Source organism: Phasianus colchicus, chromosome 3, assembly GCF_987193195.1.
Source record: "Phasianus colchicus chromosome 3, bPhaCol1.hap1.1, whole genome shotgun sequence".
Classification (NCBI taxonomy): Eukaryota; Metazoa; Chordata; class Aves; order Galliformes; family Phasianidae; genus Phasianus; species Phasianus colchicus.
Window position 1 is genome coordinate 35,157,046 of NC_143438.1, and position 19,540 is coordinate 35,176,585.

At 41.9% G+C, this 19,540-nt stretch overlaps 1 protein-coding gene across 1 annotated transcript in view; it reads left to right on the forward strand.

Annotated features, from left to right (window-relative positions):
• TMEFF1 (transmembrane protein with EGF like and two follistatin like domains 1) overlaps positions 1–19,540 on the forward strand; it is a 117,227-nt gene that overhangs the window by 64,350 nt on the left and 33,337 nt on the right. Inside the window, exons 2-4 of the mRNA XM_031589423.2 lie at positions 2,421–2,530; positions 7,086–7,215; positions 14,897–14,923. Of these exons, the coding sequence (XP_031445283.1) occupies positions 2,421–2,530; positions 7,086–7,215; positions 14,897–14,923 (267 nt within the window). The remainder of the gene's footprint in view (positions 1–2,420; positions 2,531–7,085; positions 7,216–14,896; positions 14,924–19,540) is intronic.

Genomic DNA, 19,540 nt, shown 5'->3' on the forward strand with positions numbered 1-19,540 from the left:
CTTTTCCTGCTAGGCCTTTATTGCTTATGCAAAAAGCTTGCAATCAGTGTTTATGATTTATATAGAAAGAAAGGCAGTCCACTCAGAAAATTAAGTAACAGTGTTATAACTGTGTTGTTTCTGTCATCTTAATTCCTCCTCCTGAGGACTTTTTAAAAAATGAAGTCTGTTTCTTGGGGAGGAGGGGAGCTTACAAGGAATCATTCTCCACCACCATCTTTCTATCTCCTGGTTTTATCCTGAATTCGTTGCATGTTCAGCCTTGAGAGGAGGCTCAGGGACATCTCATCCACGTCCATAAATACCTGAAGGGAAGGTGCAGAGAGCCAGGCTCTTTTCAGCGGTGCCCAATGCCAGAGGTAATGGGCAGAACTGGAATACACAAGCTATTGTCTAAACACCTGGAGTACTTTTGTGCTCTGTGGTTTCTGGGGTACTGGCACAGGCTGCCCAGAGGCTGTGGGCTCTCCTCCTTGGAGATCTCCAGAGGCCAGCTGGCCGTGGGCTTGGGAACCCTGCTCTGGGAGGCCCTGCTGGAGATGGGCTGTGTCCTGCCTACCTCAGCCATGCTATCATTTGTAACTTATGTTGGGAGAATACAGAGACTGGGGAAAGTCTTCAGTAAGCTGCTTGGGCACTTGGACGGTGTGTAGATCTCAGGATTTCAAGCACAAGTTGCAGCTGCCGAGTGGCTGCTTCCACTGATATGGAATGTTGGAGAGCGCATAGCACCAGAGTACTGTGAGCTCAATTAAAGAGGGCTGGAGTTAAGAATGGGGAGCCCCCATCTGTTCAGTGCTCTGAGCTCCTGAGAAGAGGATTTTGATTTTGCTAGCACTGTAATTTGTTAGCTTGGTTACTCCCTTTTATAAAGTACATTCTTTGAAAAATGGTATTGCCAAAATGTGAATTCTTCTTTCAGATATGACAATCATTTCCTCTTAATTAATCTCGATAGTTTGTTCATCTTCACAGAGCAGATCTTCACAGGGAGAAAGAAATGCACGTTTCCTTCAGGAGCAAATTATGAACACACTAAATTGAAAAGCTGCAATGTTCTGTCACATTAACTCGGGTCCTACAACATAGCAATCACACTTGATAAATGGTGACATTAAAGAGAACACGTGCACCGGGTTGTGATGGCAACGACGATATCTGGCTACTCAGTGTTACATGCCTTGCCCTCCTCGTTTATGTCTTTGGGAGTGATGGACATATATGAAAAAAAAAAAAAAATCAATAGTTTTTCAATCTTTTGTTGCAGTTAACAAAACATGGGGATTGCAATTGGGATGTGTGTTGGGCTATAATATCCCTGCAGCTTTAGTTCTGTGGAAAAAATATGCCGTTGCACTGTGTTAAATATGGAGGTACATAATGCGTTGTAGCATCATTTGAGATACTTTTTTATGTAATAGATATTTATTAATATGAATTATTTGGGGGACGTATAATGCTATATACTCCCTCAGGAACAGTTTTGGATGGTATCTGCTGTTGCTATACCAAAGTGTTTGTCAGCACTGTGAGCAGGAGGGTGACTGCAAGTGGCAGGGAGAATTACTCTCTTCTGATTTTGACTTGCATCTCCCCATTTCTGAATGGCTGGTATTAGTGTTTTGTATAAGCCAGCTCTCTATGGAGAACAATTGTTACAAGTATTACAAGTTACGGGCATCATTTTAAAAACTACTGCTGTCACTGAATCTCTTAGTGGGCTGTGTTACTGTAGAGTGTTCAGGTTTCTGACTCAAGCCCAAGCACAGAACATCCTTTTGAGGACTGTCATTCAGTGTACTCTTAAACATTTGCAGTGGATTTTCCCAGTGCTTGTGGTACTGTTTTCCTCTTTTCATTGCAATCAATAGCAATAGCAGCACCACTGCATTGAGGCCACAAGTTCACATTTAGGCTAACGCTGATTCCTTCCATTATCCCTCCCGTGCCTTCTACTCTTCTTTCTCATATATAAGAATCAAATTAAATATATATTTCAAAAGAATGTACTTTAAAAATGTGACACTGTATAAGCAGCTGTTGTGTATGCAGCTGATGTATCAACCTCTTGGTCCCCTGTGCAGCACAAGCCAGTTTGCTGGTTGTGCCACTGGTACAAGCTTACTGGGGCAGGCGTTGTATTTTGTGCCATAGTTTTATGCAGCAGCTAAGACAGAACGGCTCTGGTTCATTACTCTGCCTCCTACAGTGCAAGCAAATTATAATAGTTTAAACACACTGTGGTTTGTTTTCAGGCATCTCTGGCAGAGAGGGTATGCAGTGTGATTTGGCAGTTCCTTGTGTGGTGAAGCAGAGCTGAGCTGACCGATGTGATGAAGCTGCTGCTGAGGAGGAGGCTACAGTCCTCTAAATTACTCATGTTTCAATTTCTGTTTCCTTTCTCTACTTTTTTTTCACAGAGTTAAATGTAAAAGAATCTGATGTAAGAGTGTGTGATGAATCGTCATGTAAATACGGGGGAGTGTGTAAGGAGGAGGGCGATGGCCTGAAATGTGCCTGTCAGTTCCAGGTAAGGAGTGCTCACTTTTCCATTTGCCTTTTGTGTCAGACTCTGGAAAATCCAGAGGCAACTTGATTATTTTTCTTCCCATACTTCTTGCCTGGGGAGATGGTGAGCTTGGCACCATGTCTGTAGCTCAGTCGGCTAATCAACTCAGAGCTGGATTATAGGTAGGGGGTGCCTCCAGTCATACTCTTCAAATTTCATTTACTCCTTTTGGTAGTCACAGGCCTTTAATACTCGCGGCTGAAAATAATAACAGCAACAGCAATAATAAGAATTAAATTAAATTGTGCCCAAACAGGAAAAACAGCAAAGGTATGTAAATGTACTCTGACACTGAGTGGGCAGTGAAAATGAGATAGTAACAGGATCACCAGCAGTGGTCATAAAGTTTATTGAATGAAAATGAGCTTATTGAGTGAATTATTCCCACTCAGGAAAACAAAAAAGTGGTGAGAATTGATTTTTAAAAAAACATGAACTTTAAAAAGTAGTGAATAAGAAGTTCAATTTGCTCCATTGATTTTTGTGCCTGTAGTTTACACTTTTTGTGACTATCATGGCAATCCTACCCCGAACATTTTTGAGAAAAGAAAATAATCATAGAATGAATCATAGAATAATAGAATGGTTTGGGTTGGAAGGGACCTCAAAGCCCACCCATCCCCACCCCGTGCCATGGGCAGGGCTGCCCCTCACCAGCTCAGCTGCCTAGGGACCCATCCAAACTGGCCTTGAGCCCCTCCAGGATGGGGCACCACAGCTTCTCTGGGCAGCTGTGCCAGAGCCTCATCACCTTTTGAGTGAAAAATTTCCCCATGATATCTAATCTAGATTTTCTCTATTTAGTTTAAAACCATTCTCACTTGTCCTGTCACTATCAGACCGCATAAAGAGTTGGGTCTCACTCCTGTTTATACGCTCCTTTTAAGTACTGGAAGGCCACAGTGAGGTCTGTCTGGAATCTTCTCCAAGCTGAACAAGCCCAGCTCTTCTTAGGAGAAATGCTCTAGCCCTCTGATCATGTTCATGAGATACTTTGAATTCATAATTTATACCCAGGACAAAAGTATCAAATATTGAGACTCCTGGTAAAACTACAAGAGTTAGCAGTGTTACCAACCAGCTCTAGAGTGGGCTATCATTCAGTGCTTTGAAAATAATTTTGTGTTCTGTTTCCAATAAATAATAAATCAAGGGGAACCAGAATAGCAACAATGTTTGTGTGATCTTACACCGGTTTTGGATCCTGGTCTTTCAGAGCTGGCTTTTGATGTAGTGTCATCAGTTGGGTACCTACACTGAGGGCATCCTACAGCTTACATCCCCTAGAAAAAAATGAGATCTTATTGCCTTTTAAAGTGAGAAAAAAATCTTAGGAGAAGAATTTTATTCATCAGCCTTCATTCTTGCTGTAACTGTTATTTATGAAGAACAATAAAATCAAAACCCAATAATGGTTTTAAAAATGGAAAGAAATTCAACCCTAGGCTAAGCAAAGGTTTCATTTATTTTCTGTAGGTGGTAAATTTTATAACCTCCCAATATTCAGGTCAGGAGGGCTAAAATAAGTAACCGTCTCATGTGATAAGCTGATAGTTTTTCTTCAGGAGCTCATTTTTAAAGCCAATGCTATTTTAAAGCTAATTATAAGTTTACTTGTACTTCTTGAAAAATTTATCCTATATTTAAGGAAAGAAGTCTAATCATGAGGAGAAAGTGTCATATTTTTCAGGCATATCAGGTTGAATTCTTTGTTTAAATTTCAACCTTGGTTATTCAGCAGAAGCTAGGTCCACCAAAATAACCCAGGCAATGAATACTCAGCCTAAATTGCTGGGTTCTCTGTGTTCAAATCTGTATGAGGACCAGCTAATCTTATTGCTGATAGCACAAAACTGCGCAGAGGAGTTAAAGAAATTTGTGTACAATGCTTCAACTAAACCAACACTGGAAGGAAGAAGCAGGGATCTAATCCTGCTCTCAGAATCACAGAATCACCAAGGTTGGAAAAGACCTCCAAGATTATCCAGTCCAACCATCCACCTACCACCAATATTTCCCTGCTAAACCTTGTCCCTCATTACCACATCTAAATGTTTCCTGAACATCTCAAGAGACAATGACTCTTCCACCTCTCTGGGCAGCCCATTCCAGAGCTTGACCACTCTTCAGGAGAAGAAATCTTTCCTAATATCCAACCTCCACTGGTGCAACTTGGGGCCGTTCTCTCTAGTCCTATTGCTAGTTACACTTGAGAAGAGGCCAACCCCAAAATCCTATGGAGATCAGTAGGACCTTGGCAGCTGTGTACTTCTGAAGACTTCAAACTATACTTTCAGAGTATTTGGTGATTGCTGTAGAACATGGTTTTTTTTTTTTCCCCTTTTGCCACATGATGAAATCAGGAGCTACAGGGTGTAAATGCAGAGGTAACCCTGAACAGAATTTCCTGTTCCCCACAACTCAAGACAGAGCATTTGGCTAAACTGGCCACTGGTCTGATTGACGTTTCTGTCCTTCCTCAAACTGCAGTTTTCAGGAAAATTGACTTTAGCAAGAGAGATGCCTAATTAAAAGTCTCATGTCCATTGCTGGTCAGGTGAGGGTTCTCCTGTTGGAGGGCAGGACTGTCACTGGCTGTGGGCTGCAGGCTTTGGCTCCCCTGGCTGCCTGAGTGAAGGCTGTTTTAGAGAAGAATTACACTTAGACTATTTTTAAGGCAAAGGCTGGTAAAGACTGTCCATTGTATTCAGGAAAATGCATAGAGACTTCAGTTTCTTTTCCCTTTTCCTTACTCTTTCTTCCTCCTCATGTATGGCCATTCCTGGCCTGGCAGCATTTATTAACTATTTGGTCTTTCAAAACTTTTAAATATCAATGAGTCATAGCTTTTCCTCCTAGGATCCCCTTTGGAAACAACTTGCTGCCAAATTTCAGTGTTGTCATTGAAACACATATCGTGGCATGGCAGCATGAACACTGCAGGCCGTAACCTCTCTGAACACCTTGCGGGCTTTCTCTATCTCACCAAGTCACCTACTGTAAAGTGAGATACTGGAACTTGACTCTCCAGCAACAAATGTACAGATTAGCCTGCAGGAGAGGTGCTGGAGGATGCCGTTGTGCTTTGTTTGCACTGACCTTAGTGATATCCTGACTTTCAGCAGGCCTAGTCAAAAAAAGGTTAACTCCTTTTTTATTATAACTGAGGTGGGAGAGAACACATTTACCAAACTTCTGAAAAGGTCTCTTGCTGCAGTTTGTATGACATTTTGCAAAGCCTGAATTAAAAAATCAACACCTGGCAGTTGTGTTCTGCATCAGAGATGGTGCAGTGTTCTTTTTAGATCCCAATAAGAATGGTTCAACCACAAATGGCTTAACAGGGTAACTGCTTTAATAAGATAGAATAAGGAATATTGATAGCAAGTAAATCTTGCATCTTAGCATCTTAGAATTCACTAAAGAATTACCAACCTATTAAAAAACATATCACTTTATCTCTCGTTTTCTATCCTCAGGATAGAAACCTGAATGCTTAAAATATGGCACAGTAACTTTACCATTAATAGTATCTCTAAGCTGCTGTCCCTTTGGAGCAGTTTAGCTTAACTAACATTGTTATTTCTGTGTGTACTCTCTGTCACTGGCTGAACTTTCTCAGTTTGATAATACACTTCACATGTTTAAGAAATTTGGCAGCTAGTCTGTGTCTTGGTTCATTTTTTCTTGGTGCTTTTTTTTTGTTTGTTTTTTTGCCTGGAAGTTCTAAAGATGCAGAAGATGTCTAGAACTGTAGTTACCACTGAAGCCCCAACAGGGCAATGTGATTTCTTCCAAACAGCGAGGTGGGGTTTGAATACTCGGCTCAAGCAGGGAGTATGTAGCACTCAGGCACTGGCAGACTAGCTGTTTTAGTCTGTTTCTCTGCATATCTGTACACGTTATACATACAAGAGATATATAATCCATTTTTCTTAGAATGAAAGAAAATAGCAAAAAACAGGCTGCTCCTGCCAAAGCCTTTCCAAATGATCAATTTTCCTTTCTTTTTTTCTTCTTATAAATTGTACCGATGCTTTAGACATTGCACTCAAAATTTGGCAGTACAGCTATACAAAAGCATTATTATAGTTGTTGACCATGCATAACACTCATGATACTCATGAATTTAATGGTGATTGTCTTCCATTTCCCTTGAAACATTGTTCTTTGCTCAAAAAGATCAACAGAGTTCCCTTTGAGTCCCATGCCTTTATCTTTCAAATGATTGTAGATGTTTGTCATATTCCCTTTAGACATTTCTGAGATCCAGAGTTATTTAGTTATTTTAATCTTTCCTGCTGAATTTCTATGTTCAGTCCTTATGGAGATGGACTATTATTTCAGCGATCTGAAAGGAGTATATACAGTGAAATAATTTTCCTTCAGTGATAAGAATTATAATTTGCTGCTGGCAACTTTATATTTACACATCTCTCTTCCTATACATTAACATGCAATTGAGATGATCCATGTGCTTTTGTATGACTGAGTTACTTTGTAAATTCTTTTTCAGTGTCACACAAACTATATTCCTGTTTGTGGATCAAATGGAGACACTTACCAAAATGAATGCTTCCTCAGGAGAGCTGCTTGCAAGCATCAGAAAGAGATAACAATGGTATCAAGGGGACCTTGTTACTCTGGTATGTAAAACATTCTTTGTCACCAATGAATGATGGTATATGATCAGCTCTTTTGTTTTTCCCATAAATCTAGAGATTTTCATTTTCATGCTTTTTGTTGAGTGAAATTACATGCAAACCACAAGTCCTCTTTAACAATGAAATATAGAGAAGAAAGCTGATATACTTTCTGATATCCTAACAGGTTAATAAATGAACACTGAAACTAGAAGTACTTTATCTAGAAAATACTGTGTGAATGCTTCTGATGTATGTATCAGGGAACCCTGATATTCATTCAAAAGACTCACAGTGAAATTGAACAGATTCTAGACTATTCATGTCTTTAGGATGTACATTTGTTGGATGTACAAGATTAGTGTGACATCCAAAAGCAGATTCTGATCATCCTAACCTCCACTGTACTTGCAGCCAAACCATCACCTTTACTAATTGCACATTGGTCATGACCTTGAAGATATGCTTAACTCTTACAAAATCACTGTACCTCACATTTCTAGTGGGCTGGTGTTTCCACACATGTAAAACAGGTTTTCCAGCACTTAAAATACACAGGACAAGTTTTCACTGTCTCTGTCTTGAATGCTGCAACATGCTGTTGGACATAGAAGCTTTAGGTACCAGAGGTCTTCTGAATGCCTGGTAAGATTTCAAAGCTGGTGAGGTCAAACAGATGCCTGGCTGTCCAGAATTAAACTGTATGGCTTAGCAGCATCAACAGCTGCATACTTTCATACATATACGACACAGAAAGAAACAAAAGCTTGTGGGACATCTCTCACCTTATTAGTAGTGACTAGCTTACATCTACGTGGTAGCACAAGGTGTGGCTATGGATCAGGTGCATACTCCTGCCTAGCTTTGCACTGGCAATTATAGATACCAATGACTATTTAGAGGCAGCAGCCTGGAACTTGCTGGTATCTGCAACATCTGTCTGGAAACTAGGGGAGATATTTGGGCAGTTTACTTAGGCCAAGTTCATTGCTACTGTTCTATTGCTGGTCTCAGAGATGGCTTGTTTAAATGCAGGGTGGCTGTGTTTTCATAGGCTGCTCTACTGCCTTCATCTGCAGCACAGCGCTATACTGAGATGTGATTTTATTTACTAAGGTCCAAAATGATGTATAGCATCTTGTGCCTGGCTGAGCTGCAGATGATTCTTCCAGCAGACCACAGGAAACTAATGGAATGTTACCTTCTTTCTCAATCTGCCACCTGTAAATTATCTCCAGAAGACATAGAATAGCAAAAAAAAGATCCATTAGCATTTTGGAGCATTCATGTATTCCATTAACAACATCCGAGAAGTATGCGGATTTCTTTTTTTTTATTTTATATGCACTCTGCTCTACTTACTAAGAAAGATATTTTGAAATGAAAAATTTGTTCTTCTCAGCTTCAGGTTGCTGGCAGCTAATTACAACATGGCTCTGCTAATCTGAGATTTTTTTTTTTAGCCTTTCTCTCCTTTTTTCTTATGTCCCACCATAAGCCCAGGAAATGCAGTGCAATTTTTAGCACTTAGCGTAATACATCAAGATGTGCTGAGACACAATTGAGCGGAAAGTACTGAAAACATTTCTGAAACGAGGGATGCCATTTGGGTTTTGTACTGCACTTACAGTGGCCCAGTCACTGCAGCTCTACCAGCTCCCAGAGTGTCTGGTACACTCTGATTGATCTGAGAAAATGGGATCATAAAAGCCATCCTCTGGAACCAGCCTATTCCCTGCTGGTGATAATAGGTCATTGTGGAGTCAATGTATTTATACTCTTGATCTGTAGCACATCTCTCTCCCTCTCTCTCTCTCTCTCTCTCTATATGTGTATATATATATATATTAGGATAAAATGCCTGAAAGGAAAAATCCTTTATAGGTTCACATTATTTTTCACATAGTGCCTTGGAATTTGCTGTGAAAATCCTTCTGTTTGGGGATGTCTTTGGGAGCCAAGCAGAGACTCACTGTTTTTCTATCAGAATCTGCTTTTCAAAGCAAAGGCTTGCTTTATCCTGGAGGGATGCACACAAGACAACAGCAAGGAATTCCCCCAGTGGCTATGTAAGAGCTATTTCATTTTAAGTACGTGAAAGCTCTGAAGCTCATACAAGAATGAAAATCTTCCCGTTTGCTGGGGTCTGCTGCCTTCTGAGGATACAGCACTGGAACACAGTACACAGAATGATTTAATCAGATGTATTTCTTGACAGGTAACACTGTGAATAATTTTTCACAGTCATGGGTGATTTAACAGCTTATTTATATATTTATTTCCTTTGTCTAAGAGCCATCAGAGTGGCAAGATCCTAAAATAAGCACCGTTAAAAAAAGAAAGGAAATCATAGGTGCGTTAGGAGTGAATAAAATGCAGGTTTTGATGTTAAAATGACATTTTAGAGAATTATAAGAGAATGTATGACTGAAGCTTTGGGACTGCATATGGAGGTCTCAACATCTGAAAAACCCATTTTTCTATGTAGGGATGGTTGATTTTGTTTGGTTGGTTGGTTGGTTTGGTTTTTTTTTGCCAAATCTGGTTTTACAAAGATGTTTATATGCCTAAACACTCCTGGCAAAAGCTATGATGAGGGTCCATGGGTTTTAGCCAATACGTGCAGTCTCACATTGCAGAATACAGCGATACTGGAAAAATGAGTGAAATGCAGCTTTAGTGCTCTCTTTGCTTAATACCTAAATATATCCTAAAGCAGCCTTAAGCTAGCTAAAAGTCAAGCAAATTAACCTGCATTCATAAAGAAGGCATTGTCCAGTTGGAGACTAGGTGGAGAAGTAATGTAATGTAAGAGGCTTGACAAGGGTACTTCTTGGTGTCATTTCCCACTTTTCCTTGTGCTTTGTTGGCCTTCTCCTAGCAACAGCTGGATGGCTGATTGTGGGATTGTGTTGTGAACTAGAACACAGCACAAGCCCAGCTTTTTCCTTATTGTTTTCCAGAGAAGCTGTGGTGCCCCATCCCTGAAGGTGCTCAAGGCATGGATGGGGCCCTGGGCAGCTGAGCTGGTGATTCTATCATTATTTATTTCTCTCTGATCAGTTTCCCATCTGCAGTGCAGCCCACAGATTTATGCAGGGCTGGGAGCACTGAGCATGCGGAAGTGGCAAGGCCTATGCCAGGACTGCTGCTATCTCAAAGCATCAGCCATCTAGCTGCTGTTGCGAGGTCTTCAGCAGCTCATTGGGGGTGGTGTTACACTGACACTGGTTATGCTACCTGAAGTTCCTCTACAAGGGGTTATCCCAAACTGGCCTGCTAGAATGGGGTTAAGAAGTCAGGGAGAGAGCCAGTCAGGGTGCTCACGCACAAAGAAGGACCATCACTTAGACCCTTGATTTCTTCTGTCTCCACCTGTCAGTGAATTTATTGATTGGTTTAAAATAAATTATTTAGTGAATACAAAATACTCCTGTATGATTTATTCCCAACAATGTGTGTTCCTATTAGCCCATACACAAAGCCAGCATTTTGACTGCTGTCAATTTTACACTATATGCACATGAAAATGAAACCACACGACACAGTCCTTGACATACCACATTTACAGGGTATACATACAGCATACTGTATGGTTTGGAAGGCACAGTCAATTGCTTTCTGTGTTGAGATTTCTAAAGTTAAAAACTAAGCTATTTGCAGATATTATGGCTCTGTTAGATTTAAGGAGTGATACTCTTAGAAGTGGCTTAAACTTCACGTTCTTCAGTGTGAAGAAGTAATCAAACTCTTACCCTGAATTTAATTCATCTATTTATTGGTGAGCAGCTTAATATATTAGATGTACACGTTGTCCTGAAAAGAAATATAATAAGTTTAGTTTAATCCTTTTGAGGAAGATGTGGAAGAAGTTCAGGACAGCTCACTTCTAGATTCAGAAAATGGGAAAATAACTGTTGATGTTTTTACAATAAAGCTGTAACAAACCTGAAAACCTGCTATAAAAACATGCGTGCATTTTGCCAGCTGACTGAGACAGTCCTAGCTTCAGTGCCATGCAGGAATTTCCTGTCCAGCCTTCAAGGAGAGCTGGTGATAGCACAGCATCACCATCTGTCATTGCAAAGGAAATGGTTTGCAAGTGAAGAACAAAGCTTACACAAACCATGTCAACACATTCCAGAATTTAATATTCTGAACTTCTTTTGCATGCAATAATTTATCAGGAATGGCTACCAGAATCAAATGATAGCAAATGCTTTTCCCCAGAAGACATCAAGATAAACCAGCATTGCCTATGTGCAGCCTGGCAAGGCATAGATTAACAGCTTCTCTCCAGCTGTGTGTGTGGGGGGGGGGAGAAGGGGGAGGAGTGGGAAGGGGGGGGCGGACGACCTTGCAGCTGCTGGCAATTAGACTTGTCAGCATTCCTTCCCAAATGCTGCTGATCTGAAAACCAGGGGTAATTGCTAGCAGAACCCCTGTTCCTGGGGATAAGAGCCCTGTGGGAGCAGGTCTGAGCTGATGGGTGTGTGGGGTGCCTGAATTTTCACCCAGCTTGGCAAATGTCCCTGTGTGTTTGGCCAGCAGCAGGTCCTGGGGGTGGCACTGCATTGGGTTTCACTCTAGTTGGCAGCTTAAAGTAGGCTATGATGGTTTCAGAAGTCTTCTGAAATGCTGGTCTTTGGATCACAGCCTGGGGACTTAACTGATCTGCTGCTGCTTTGCTTTGTGGGTGGGGATGCGCTTATAATAAGTTCTTGATTTCACCTGCTCTTCACCCAGAAGCACTCCTGTGTAACCAGTGTTAAACTGCAGAAAGTTTGGCCTGTCCCTCCTGAACTGCTTATCACTCAGCTCTGTCTTGGCCTGGAAAGCCAGACTGCATGCTGCTAATGGGACTGGGGTAGAAAGAGCAGTTGCCCTTTCACTCTTTCATTTTGGCTTAATAGGATGAGTAATTGACAGCAATTAAATAAAATAGTTGACGTTATCTGGGATTTGTGGAATGAAGTTCTGGGGATGCTGGTGTCAAAAGACCAAGATCTGCTTAGCGCAAGGAAGTGGCACATGCTGTTTTTGTATTAAAAAAAACCAACACATGCCAGCCACCTAACACCCAGCTATATCCCAAAAGCTTTAGGAGAAAATCCAGGACTTGGGTATAATAACTCCTGAGTGCCAAAGTTCAGATGCTGGAAATCTCAACAGTCAGCTAATCCTTGCAGCACCCAAATTCCACAAATACATCAGATTTTTTTTTCTTTTTTTTCCTGGAAAATGGCAGAGTTTTACCTCTGATGTAGGTATTTAGTTCTGCCCATGACACGATAGCCACTGACCTGTTTCTTACACAGACCTTAACAAGGTGCCATCTTTTGGCACTTCTTTGCATACTCCTATGCAAGGAGGATTTGGTGAATTTGCTCTGAAGGCACTGCTGGGCCATGTGGTTCACTAGAAGGGTCTGCTTGTTCTAAAGCTGTCAGCAGATCATTGGTGCTGCTGTTTGGAGCATGTGCCAAAACCAAGGGGGAAGCCAGTTCAATTTCCATGGTAATTGGAGTTAAAAGCTGGTCCCACTGGGAATCTCTCTCTAATTACTGAACTGAGGATGGTGGGATGGTGCTTCTGTCCAGCTTTCTTGCTTGAGTGTTCTTCCTGGCAGGTCCTGCAGCATGGATACTGTCTTTCAAAATTCTGCATTGGTTGAGGGCCTGAAAAGAGCAAGGCTGCCTATCTGAGTAAGCTTGTAGAAAATGCTACTTTTAAAACCAGCAGCTGTTTGGGAGAACCTAGCCAAGGCTCAGGAATACACAGGAACACCAGTTTGGTATAGCATGCTGGACACAGGCATGCTTACATAGCACCCAGCTCATGGAGAAGCACTCAAAAATGATGCCAAATGTTATACAGGATACCACTTTTTAAAATTTTAATGATACCTTGAGAACTGTAAAGCCAGCAAGTAAAGAATGTATCCATTCCTTTCCTAGGATGCTCTTCACAGAGTTGCCTGCAGAACTCCCGCAGGTCAGCCCAACGATGCTGAGCATCACATCTATCATTTACGTGGCTCTCGTAGCTCCTTGTCTTGGGCTGGGTGTGTGCTGGGGAGTTAGGGCCAACAATGTAAGCGTGGAGCAACTCAGGTTCCTCTGAGGCATTTTAGCCTTTGGATTTTGTAAGAATTGCACACTGAGCTTTCTCATGTTTGTAGGTCAGCATCCCCTCCCCTAAAACAGCTCAGGACACAATTTCACCACTTCAAAGAAGCATATGCACTTACATTATATAAGTAAATTACACTCCTTCAAGTTTCTTAATGAAGCAATAACACATCCTAAAGCATTTTTTTCAGCAATTCAACACTTACATTTTATACAGGATTGTCTGCTTTGTCAGTAAATTGGGTCACTACGGGTGGAACAGGAGTCCTTCTGTTTTTGCATTTATTTCTGTAAGGTACTAAGCACAGTCTGTTAGGCACAGAGTAGTGGTAGAGAAGGAAAGAAAGGAGAATTTAGTCTAGGGAAAAGAAAAGTCTCTCTTGCTGATATTCTGTGTGACAGGAGATTATTTTTAATGTGCAAAGTGACCCAGTAACGTGGAATTTCTCACTTTCCTCCACGCATTAGAGGGAATTATTCTTAGAAAGATAGCTGCTTAAAGAAGAGGTGGGGGAGGAGGAACTGAACAAATGGAGGTTTGGCTCTTCCTCTGATGTGAGCAATGAGCTCGTAGGTGGGAGTACAAACCCCCCTTCTCTTTCTGTTCTCCTTGTTCTTTTGGATTTGTGGGAGTAGTTTCAGCTGCCTCCTCTGCCATCAGACTGGGCATGAAAGGAGGGGTGTGGGATGTGCGCTGCGTGTGCTCTGCAGCTCTCCTCATCTTCCAGAAGGCTAAGTTAACCAGAGAGAGGAGCAATTTGCTGGCAGCGATTGCCATCCCATTTCACCTCCCTTAAGCAAAGAAAGACCAAGGGAGATCTGTGACTCCAAAGGGCTTGTCTGCACAGCAGCACCAGCCTGAGGACAGTGGGATGCACATCCCTGTGCCCTCACCACAGTGCTCTGAAGAGGAGTGAGTTGGCCCGGGGTGGTGATGAGGTACTCAAACTGTTAATGCAGAGGGGATGCAGCTACGCAAATTCACTCATCTGATGCTAATCCAGTCAGTCTAATGCCAATTAAATAATTATGCTGTTAGAGCATCCTTACACAAAGTGATTAGCTCACTTGAAAAGAGCTATTTAATAGATAGATGACCTAAACCAACTTTACCTTGAGGATCAGTTGTTTCTGCAGCCAAGTGGTTTATGTATTACTCCTTCATGTGCTATTCCCAGGGCTAGAGGGCTGAAGGTAAACCTACTTTCCTTAGTAAACAGATTTAAAAAAAATCAGGCTGCATGCTCTTCATCTGTTTTAGGTTTAACAACTCTGAAGCTATCACAGTTGAAAAAAAGGCTAAGAAAGCTGCTCAATACCAAGCATTGCTGCTCTTTGAATAAAAACTGTCCTGACAAAATAGGCCATGACAAACCCTATGAGAGGATGCCAGCCTTTATGCAAGATGTTTGTTTTTACAGCTGGCTCATGAAATGTAACACCTGCACAATGTTTTACAGTGACAAGTTGCTAACAAACAGCTGCTCCTGGAGCAATATTTTCATTTGCTTTCTTTTTTTTCTTTTTCCTCTCCCCTTCTGTTTCCTTTTCAGATAACGGCTCTGGGTCAGGAGAAGGAGGTGAGTACCAAACCCCAGTTACATGTGCTCTTGGGCTTTCTTTTTTAGTATATGTGTATCTGTGTCTGCATTATGTGAGGTGCTGCTGCGCCTCAGGAATTAAGGAAAAGGTATAACAACTAAAAAACAAGCTTGCATGCTGAGTTCTGAGCCTGAGCCTCTCAGAACAGTATTTCTGCAGAAATATTTTGTAGTGTGCATTTGACTAACGTTGTTCTCTCAGATATGACCTACATCATTTTTCATTTGTTTCATGCATGCTGAAACAGTATTGCCAGCGACGTAGTGTGCTATTTAGATCTCTACTAAACCATTGTATTTCACCTTTATTTTACTCTTGAAAATGTCTATTCACAATAAATTTGTTTTCTTGCATTCATTTCCTCAGTGCCTGCAATGTCAATTTCTCACTTTATCCTTGGCAAACACATTGCCTGAGATATATAAAGATTACAGTATGATATGTTTTTAACGAATATTTTAAATGTTCCTGTTCAAAGCTGTGTATTCAAAGAAGGCAAATAGCACAGCAGGTACTAATGGAAGCATTCCTGTCTTGAGCACATCTTAACCTTCTTCCAGTGATTAAAAAACCCATGATTTTACTTAATTCTATCTCTGATGCTAGTAGCAAGAATACATATAGAATGAAAAATGTAAGATATAGGTATAGACACAGGAAAGCCATTTTGCTTCTGAGTTTTGTTTGTGTGAAGCACTGCAGTGCATACTGATGGAGTGTATACAAGTCACTGTGTTTGACACCTTGAATTAAGTGCACATTACTCAAACAAAATATTCCCTCAAGCCTCTCAGGGGCCTTAGGTTTTTCGTATCTATTTCCTAATGGCTGTATGATTGGCAAGGGGCTTCATGATGCCTGCTTTCACCACATCAGTTCTGCACAGCCCAGGCACAGGCAGATGGGCAGCATGTAGGGCCAAACCCAAGCCCAGTTGCTTCCATGAGAAATGCAACAAGTGGTGCTCTCTAAGGCAGTCTGAAGAGTTATTTCACCAGCTCACATGAGGTCCTGTCTCCATGGACATGATGTTCAGTTGCCTTCACCTTTCTAACACAGTCTGAAGTATTGGGACCAATTTCCTGCTCAAGCACTCCCTCTTGTTACCTGTACTAGTGACTCTTCTGATGCTTTTCTGAACTTGCTACCCACTCCATTGCTAGCTCTGTCTGCTTCCCATTTTGCTACCCAGCTCGTTATTCCCTGCAGCTGCTCCTGCAAGCTGAGAGTTGCTTGTTTCAGTACTACAGTGCACTTCTTAGAGGAGACAGATGACAGTAATTTAGCCCACGTCTGACTTTTGTTTTTGCTACAGTTTTTAGAAATGCTTGAATGTTGTCGGGAATTCTTGTAGTATTTCCTTAATCAGATACAAAGTTTTCTGTTAAAGTCTCTTGTAAATTTTACTGTGTTAGTCTGGAATAGATGACTGACAGATGCAGGGATTTTCTGGTAATTTTGTGAACAGTTTGAAGAAAAGTAGGACAGAACACGCTGTCTTTTGTTGGCTAAGCTGCTCAGTGATGAGATGAAAGATACAAGTTCAAATACATTTGTTGCTTGGTTTGGGGCAGGAGACTGAACCCACAGTCTCTTGGTAAGAGAGTCCTAAACTGTATCTCCCTTGGCCTCTGCTGTTGTAGCTGCTCTCAGTTAAAATATTCATTGAGCCTGGGACAAAGGGACCGGGAAGAAGGAGACAGCCTGGAGGTTGGAAGGATATATTCTTCAGAGAGGCTTTGTTAGTCGAGACTTGAATTTTAATTATTTATGCAAAATAGAATGGCATCAGCTGAAGAGACTTGGTGGACTCTTCAGGCTGCTTTGCAGCAGTGGGCAGTGTCTGGTCTTGGGAGTGGAATATGTGTGCTTGCTCATATCAGGCAGACGGGAATAAATTCAGTCTGAATTCCTTCACCCCATGTGAGTAACTACACTGTCTGGGTGTTCTATGAAAAAGGGGCAGCATACTCTCTATCACTGCCTCCTCCAGCAGTTTTGTGACATTAGCCTTTCACTTACCTGACTCTTTCCTCTGTGTCAGCTGCAGCGTCCTCACTTTTGCCTACTATGAAAAACATCATATATTGTTCTTAATTTTAGGCAGAAAAATATTTTAAATCGCAAAAAGCTGTAATTCCCACCTGTCATGGTTTCTGGATTTTTTGTTGTTGTTTGTTTTGTTTTGCTTTGCTTTGCTTTAGACACATGTAGTGTCTAAAGTGTAGTGTTCCCATGATAGCGGGAAGAGTTTAAGGAAGCTGCTAAGCTGTATAGAGATAGGGTCAGGAAAGCCAAAGCCCGGCTTGATCTGAACTTGGCTAGGGATGCCAAGAACAAGAAAGGCTTCTACAGGTACCTCAACCAGAAAAGTCCTGGAGGTTGTACCCCAGGCAGGATGGTAGCAACAGACAGAAGTGATATGGGAGAACCATTATGGCTTCACCAAGAGCAAATTCTGCTGAAGCAACTTAGTGCCACTGCATCAATGGACAAGGGAAGAGCCACTGATGTCATCTATCTCGAGTTCAGTAAGGCCTTTGATCCGTATCCCACAACATCCTTCTCTCCAGATTGGAAAGATATGGATTTGATGGGTGGACTGTTTGATGGATGAAGAACTGGCTGCAGGATCAAGTCCAGAGAGTGATGGTCAGTGGCTCAGTGTCTGGATGGAGATCAGTGACAAGTGATGTCCCTCAGGGATTGGTACTGGGGCTGATACTTTTTAATATCTTTATCAATGGCATCAACAGTGGGGTTGAGTGCACTCTCAGCAAGTTTGCTTATGAAAACACCCCACCAAGCTATGGAGTGCAGTCAACACACCAGAGGGGATGTCATGCAGAGGTACCTACACAGGCTTAAGCAGTGGTCCCAGGTGATCCTCATGACTTTCAACAAATCCAGGTGCAAGGTCTTGCATCTGGGTCAAGGCAACCCCTGTTACCATTAGAAGCTAGAGGATGAAAGAACTGAGCACAGCCCTGCCAAAAAAGACCTGGAGGTACTGGTGGATGTGAAGCTGAACATAAGCCAGTAATGTGCCCTCGCAGCCCAGAAAGCCAACTGTATTCTGGTCTACATCAAAAATGCATGGCAAGCAGGGCGAGTGAGGTGATCCTGCCCCTCTACTCTGCTCTGGTGAGACATCACCTGGAGTACTGCGTACAGAAGTGGAATCCTCAGTGCAGGAGAGGCATGGACCTGTTGGAGTGCATCCAGAGAAGGGCCACAAAAATTATCCATGGGATGGAACACCTCTCCTATGAGGACAGGCTGAGAGAGCTGGGGCTGTTCAGCCTGGGGAAGAGAAGGCTGTGAGGTGACTTGAGAGCACCTCAGTATCTAAAGGGGAGCTACAAGAAAGAACGGGACAGACTTCAGCAGGGTCTGTTGTGATGGAACAAGGGGAGATGGTTTCAAGCTCAAAGAGTGTAGATTTAGGTTGGATATAAGAAAAAAATCTTTTACAGTGAGAGTGATAAGGCACTGGAACTTTTTGCCTAGTGATGTGATTGATGCCATGTCCTTGGAGACTTTCAAGGTGAGGCTGGATGAGGCCCTGGGCAACCTGATCTAGCTGTGGTGTCCCTGTTCACTGCAGGGGAGTTGGACTAGATGGCCTTCAGTGATCCCTTCCAAGTCTAAGAATTCTATGATTCTCTTTATGATGCAATGAAATATTGCTGCCACAGTCTCCCCTTTGTCACTGAGTTGGGCATACTCCTCTACCTTGTCTTCAGTGCACTGAGATATTTTCTGTGTCTGGGAGTTAGCCTTCAAAGAATGGAGCCCACTGTTGTTTTGATTACCAAACTCTGCTCTGGCCAAAAAAAATCAAGATTGTTGTACTCAGAATGTTTTCATATCTGGAAGTGTTTTTATTCCATTATTCAAGTAACTGTAAAAATGTTACAAGAAGATATTAAAAACATCAAAGAAGTATTACAAGCTAAGGAAATTTAGAATTAAAACAAACCATGGAAAGGCTGCTGAACCAGATGGGGTTGAAAGAGCATTGTTTGGGATCCTAACTAGAGAAAGTCCAACTACAGGACTGACAGGAGCACAGCACAGTTCCTTCCTGGCACAATTCTCTCTATTTTCTTCCAAAGGAAGCCAGGGCTTGCTGAGATACAATAATCACCTCGTTCTTACAGTTTCATAGAAGACTCTTGGCTAAGGGTGAGCAAATAGGGAACAAGTTCAGGGATTTATGTGCCCCGTTGGGTGCAGATGCTGCTTGTGAGAAGTACTGTAAGAGGAACAATGCAAGGGTAAGAGAGCAGGATTCTGTGAGCGAACATAATCGTTTAGAAATTTCTGTTTTCTTCTTAGGATTTACATTTCCAGAAGCTAATCACAGAATCAGTATTTGCTGTGTTCCTTAAACACGCAATTAGCGGGATTGTGTGCACACCAGCGATGCTGGCACATACCAAGTGGATGAGTGCAGCTGCCTGTACATGTTCAGGAAGCACTGCCCCTAATGTGCAGGAGATGTACCATTTCTGGTAGATTTTTAAATCTGAAAGAAAGTACTGGGAAAGGATCTATTGCTATAGATCTGCTGTCGACAGTCTGCACTGCTT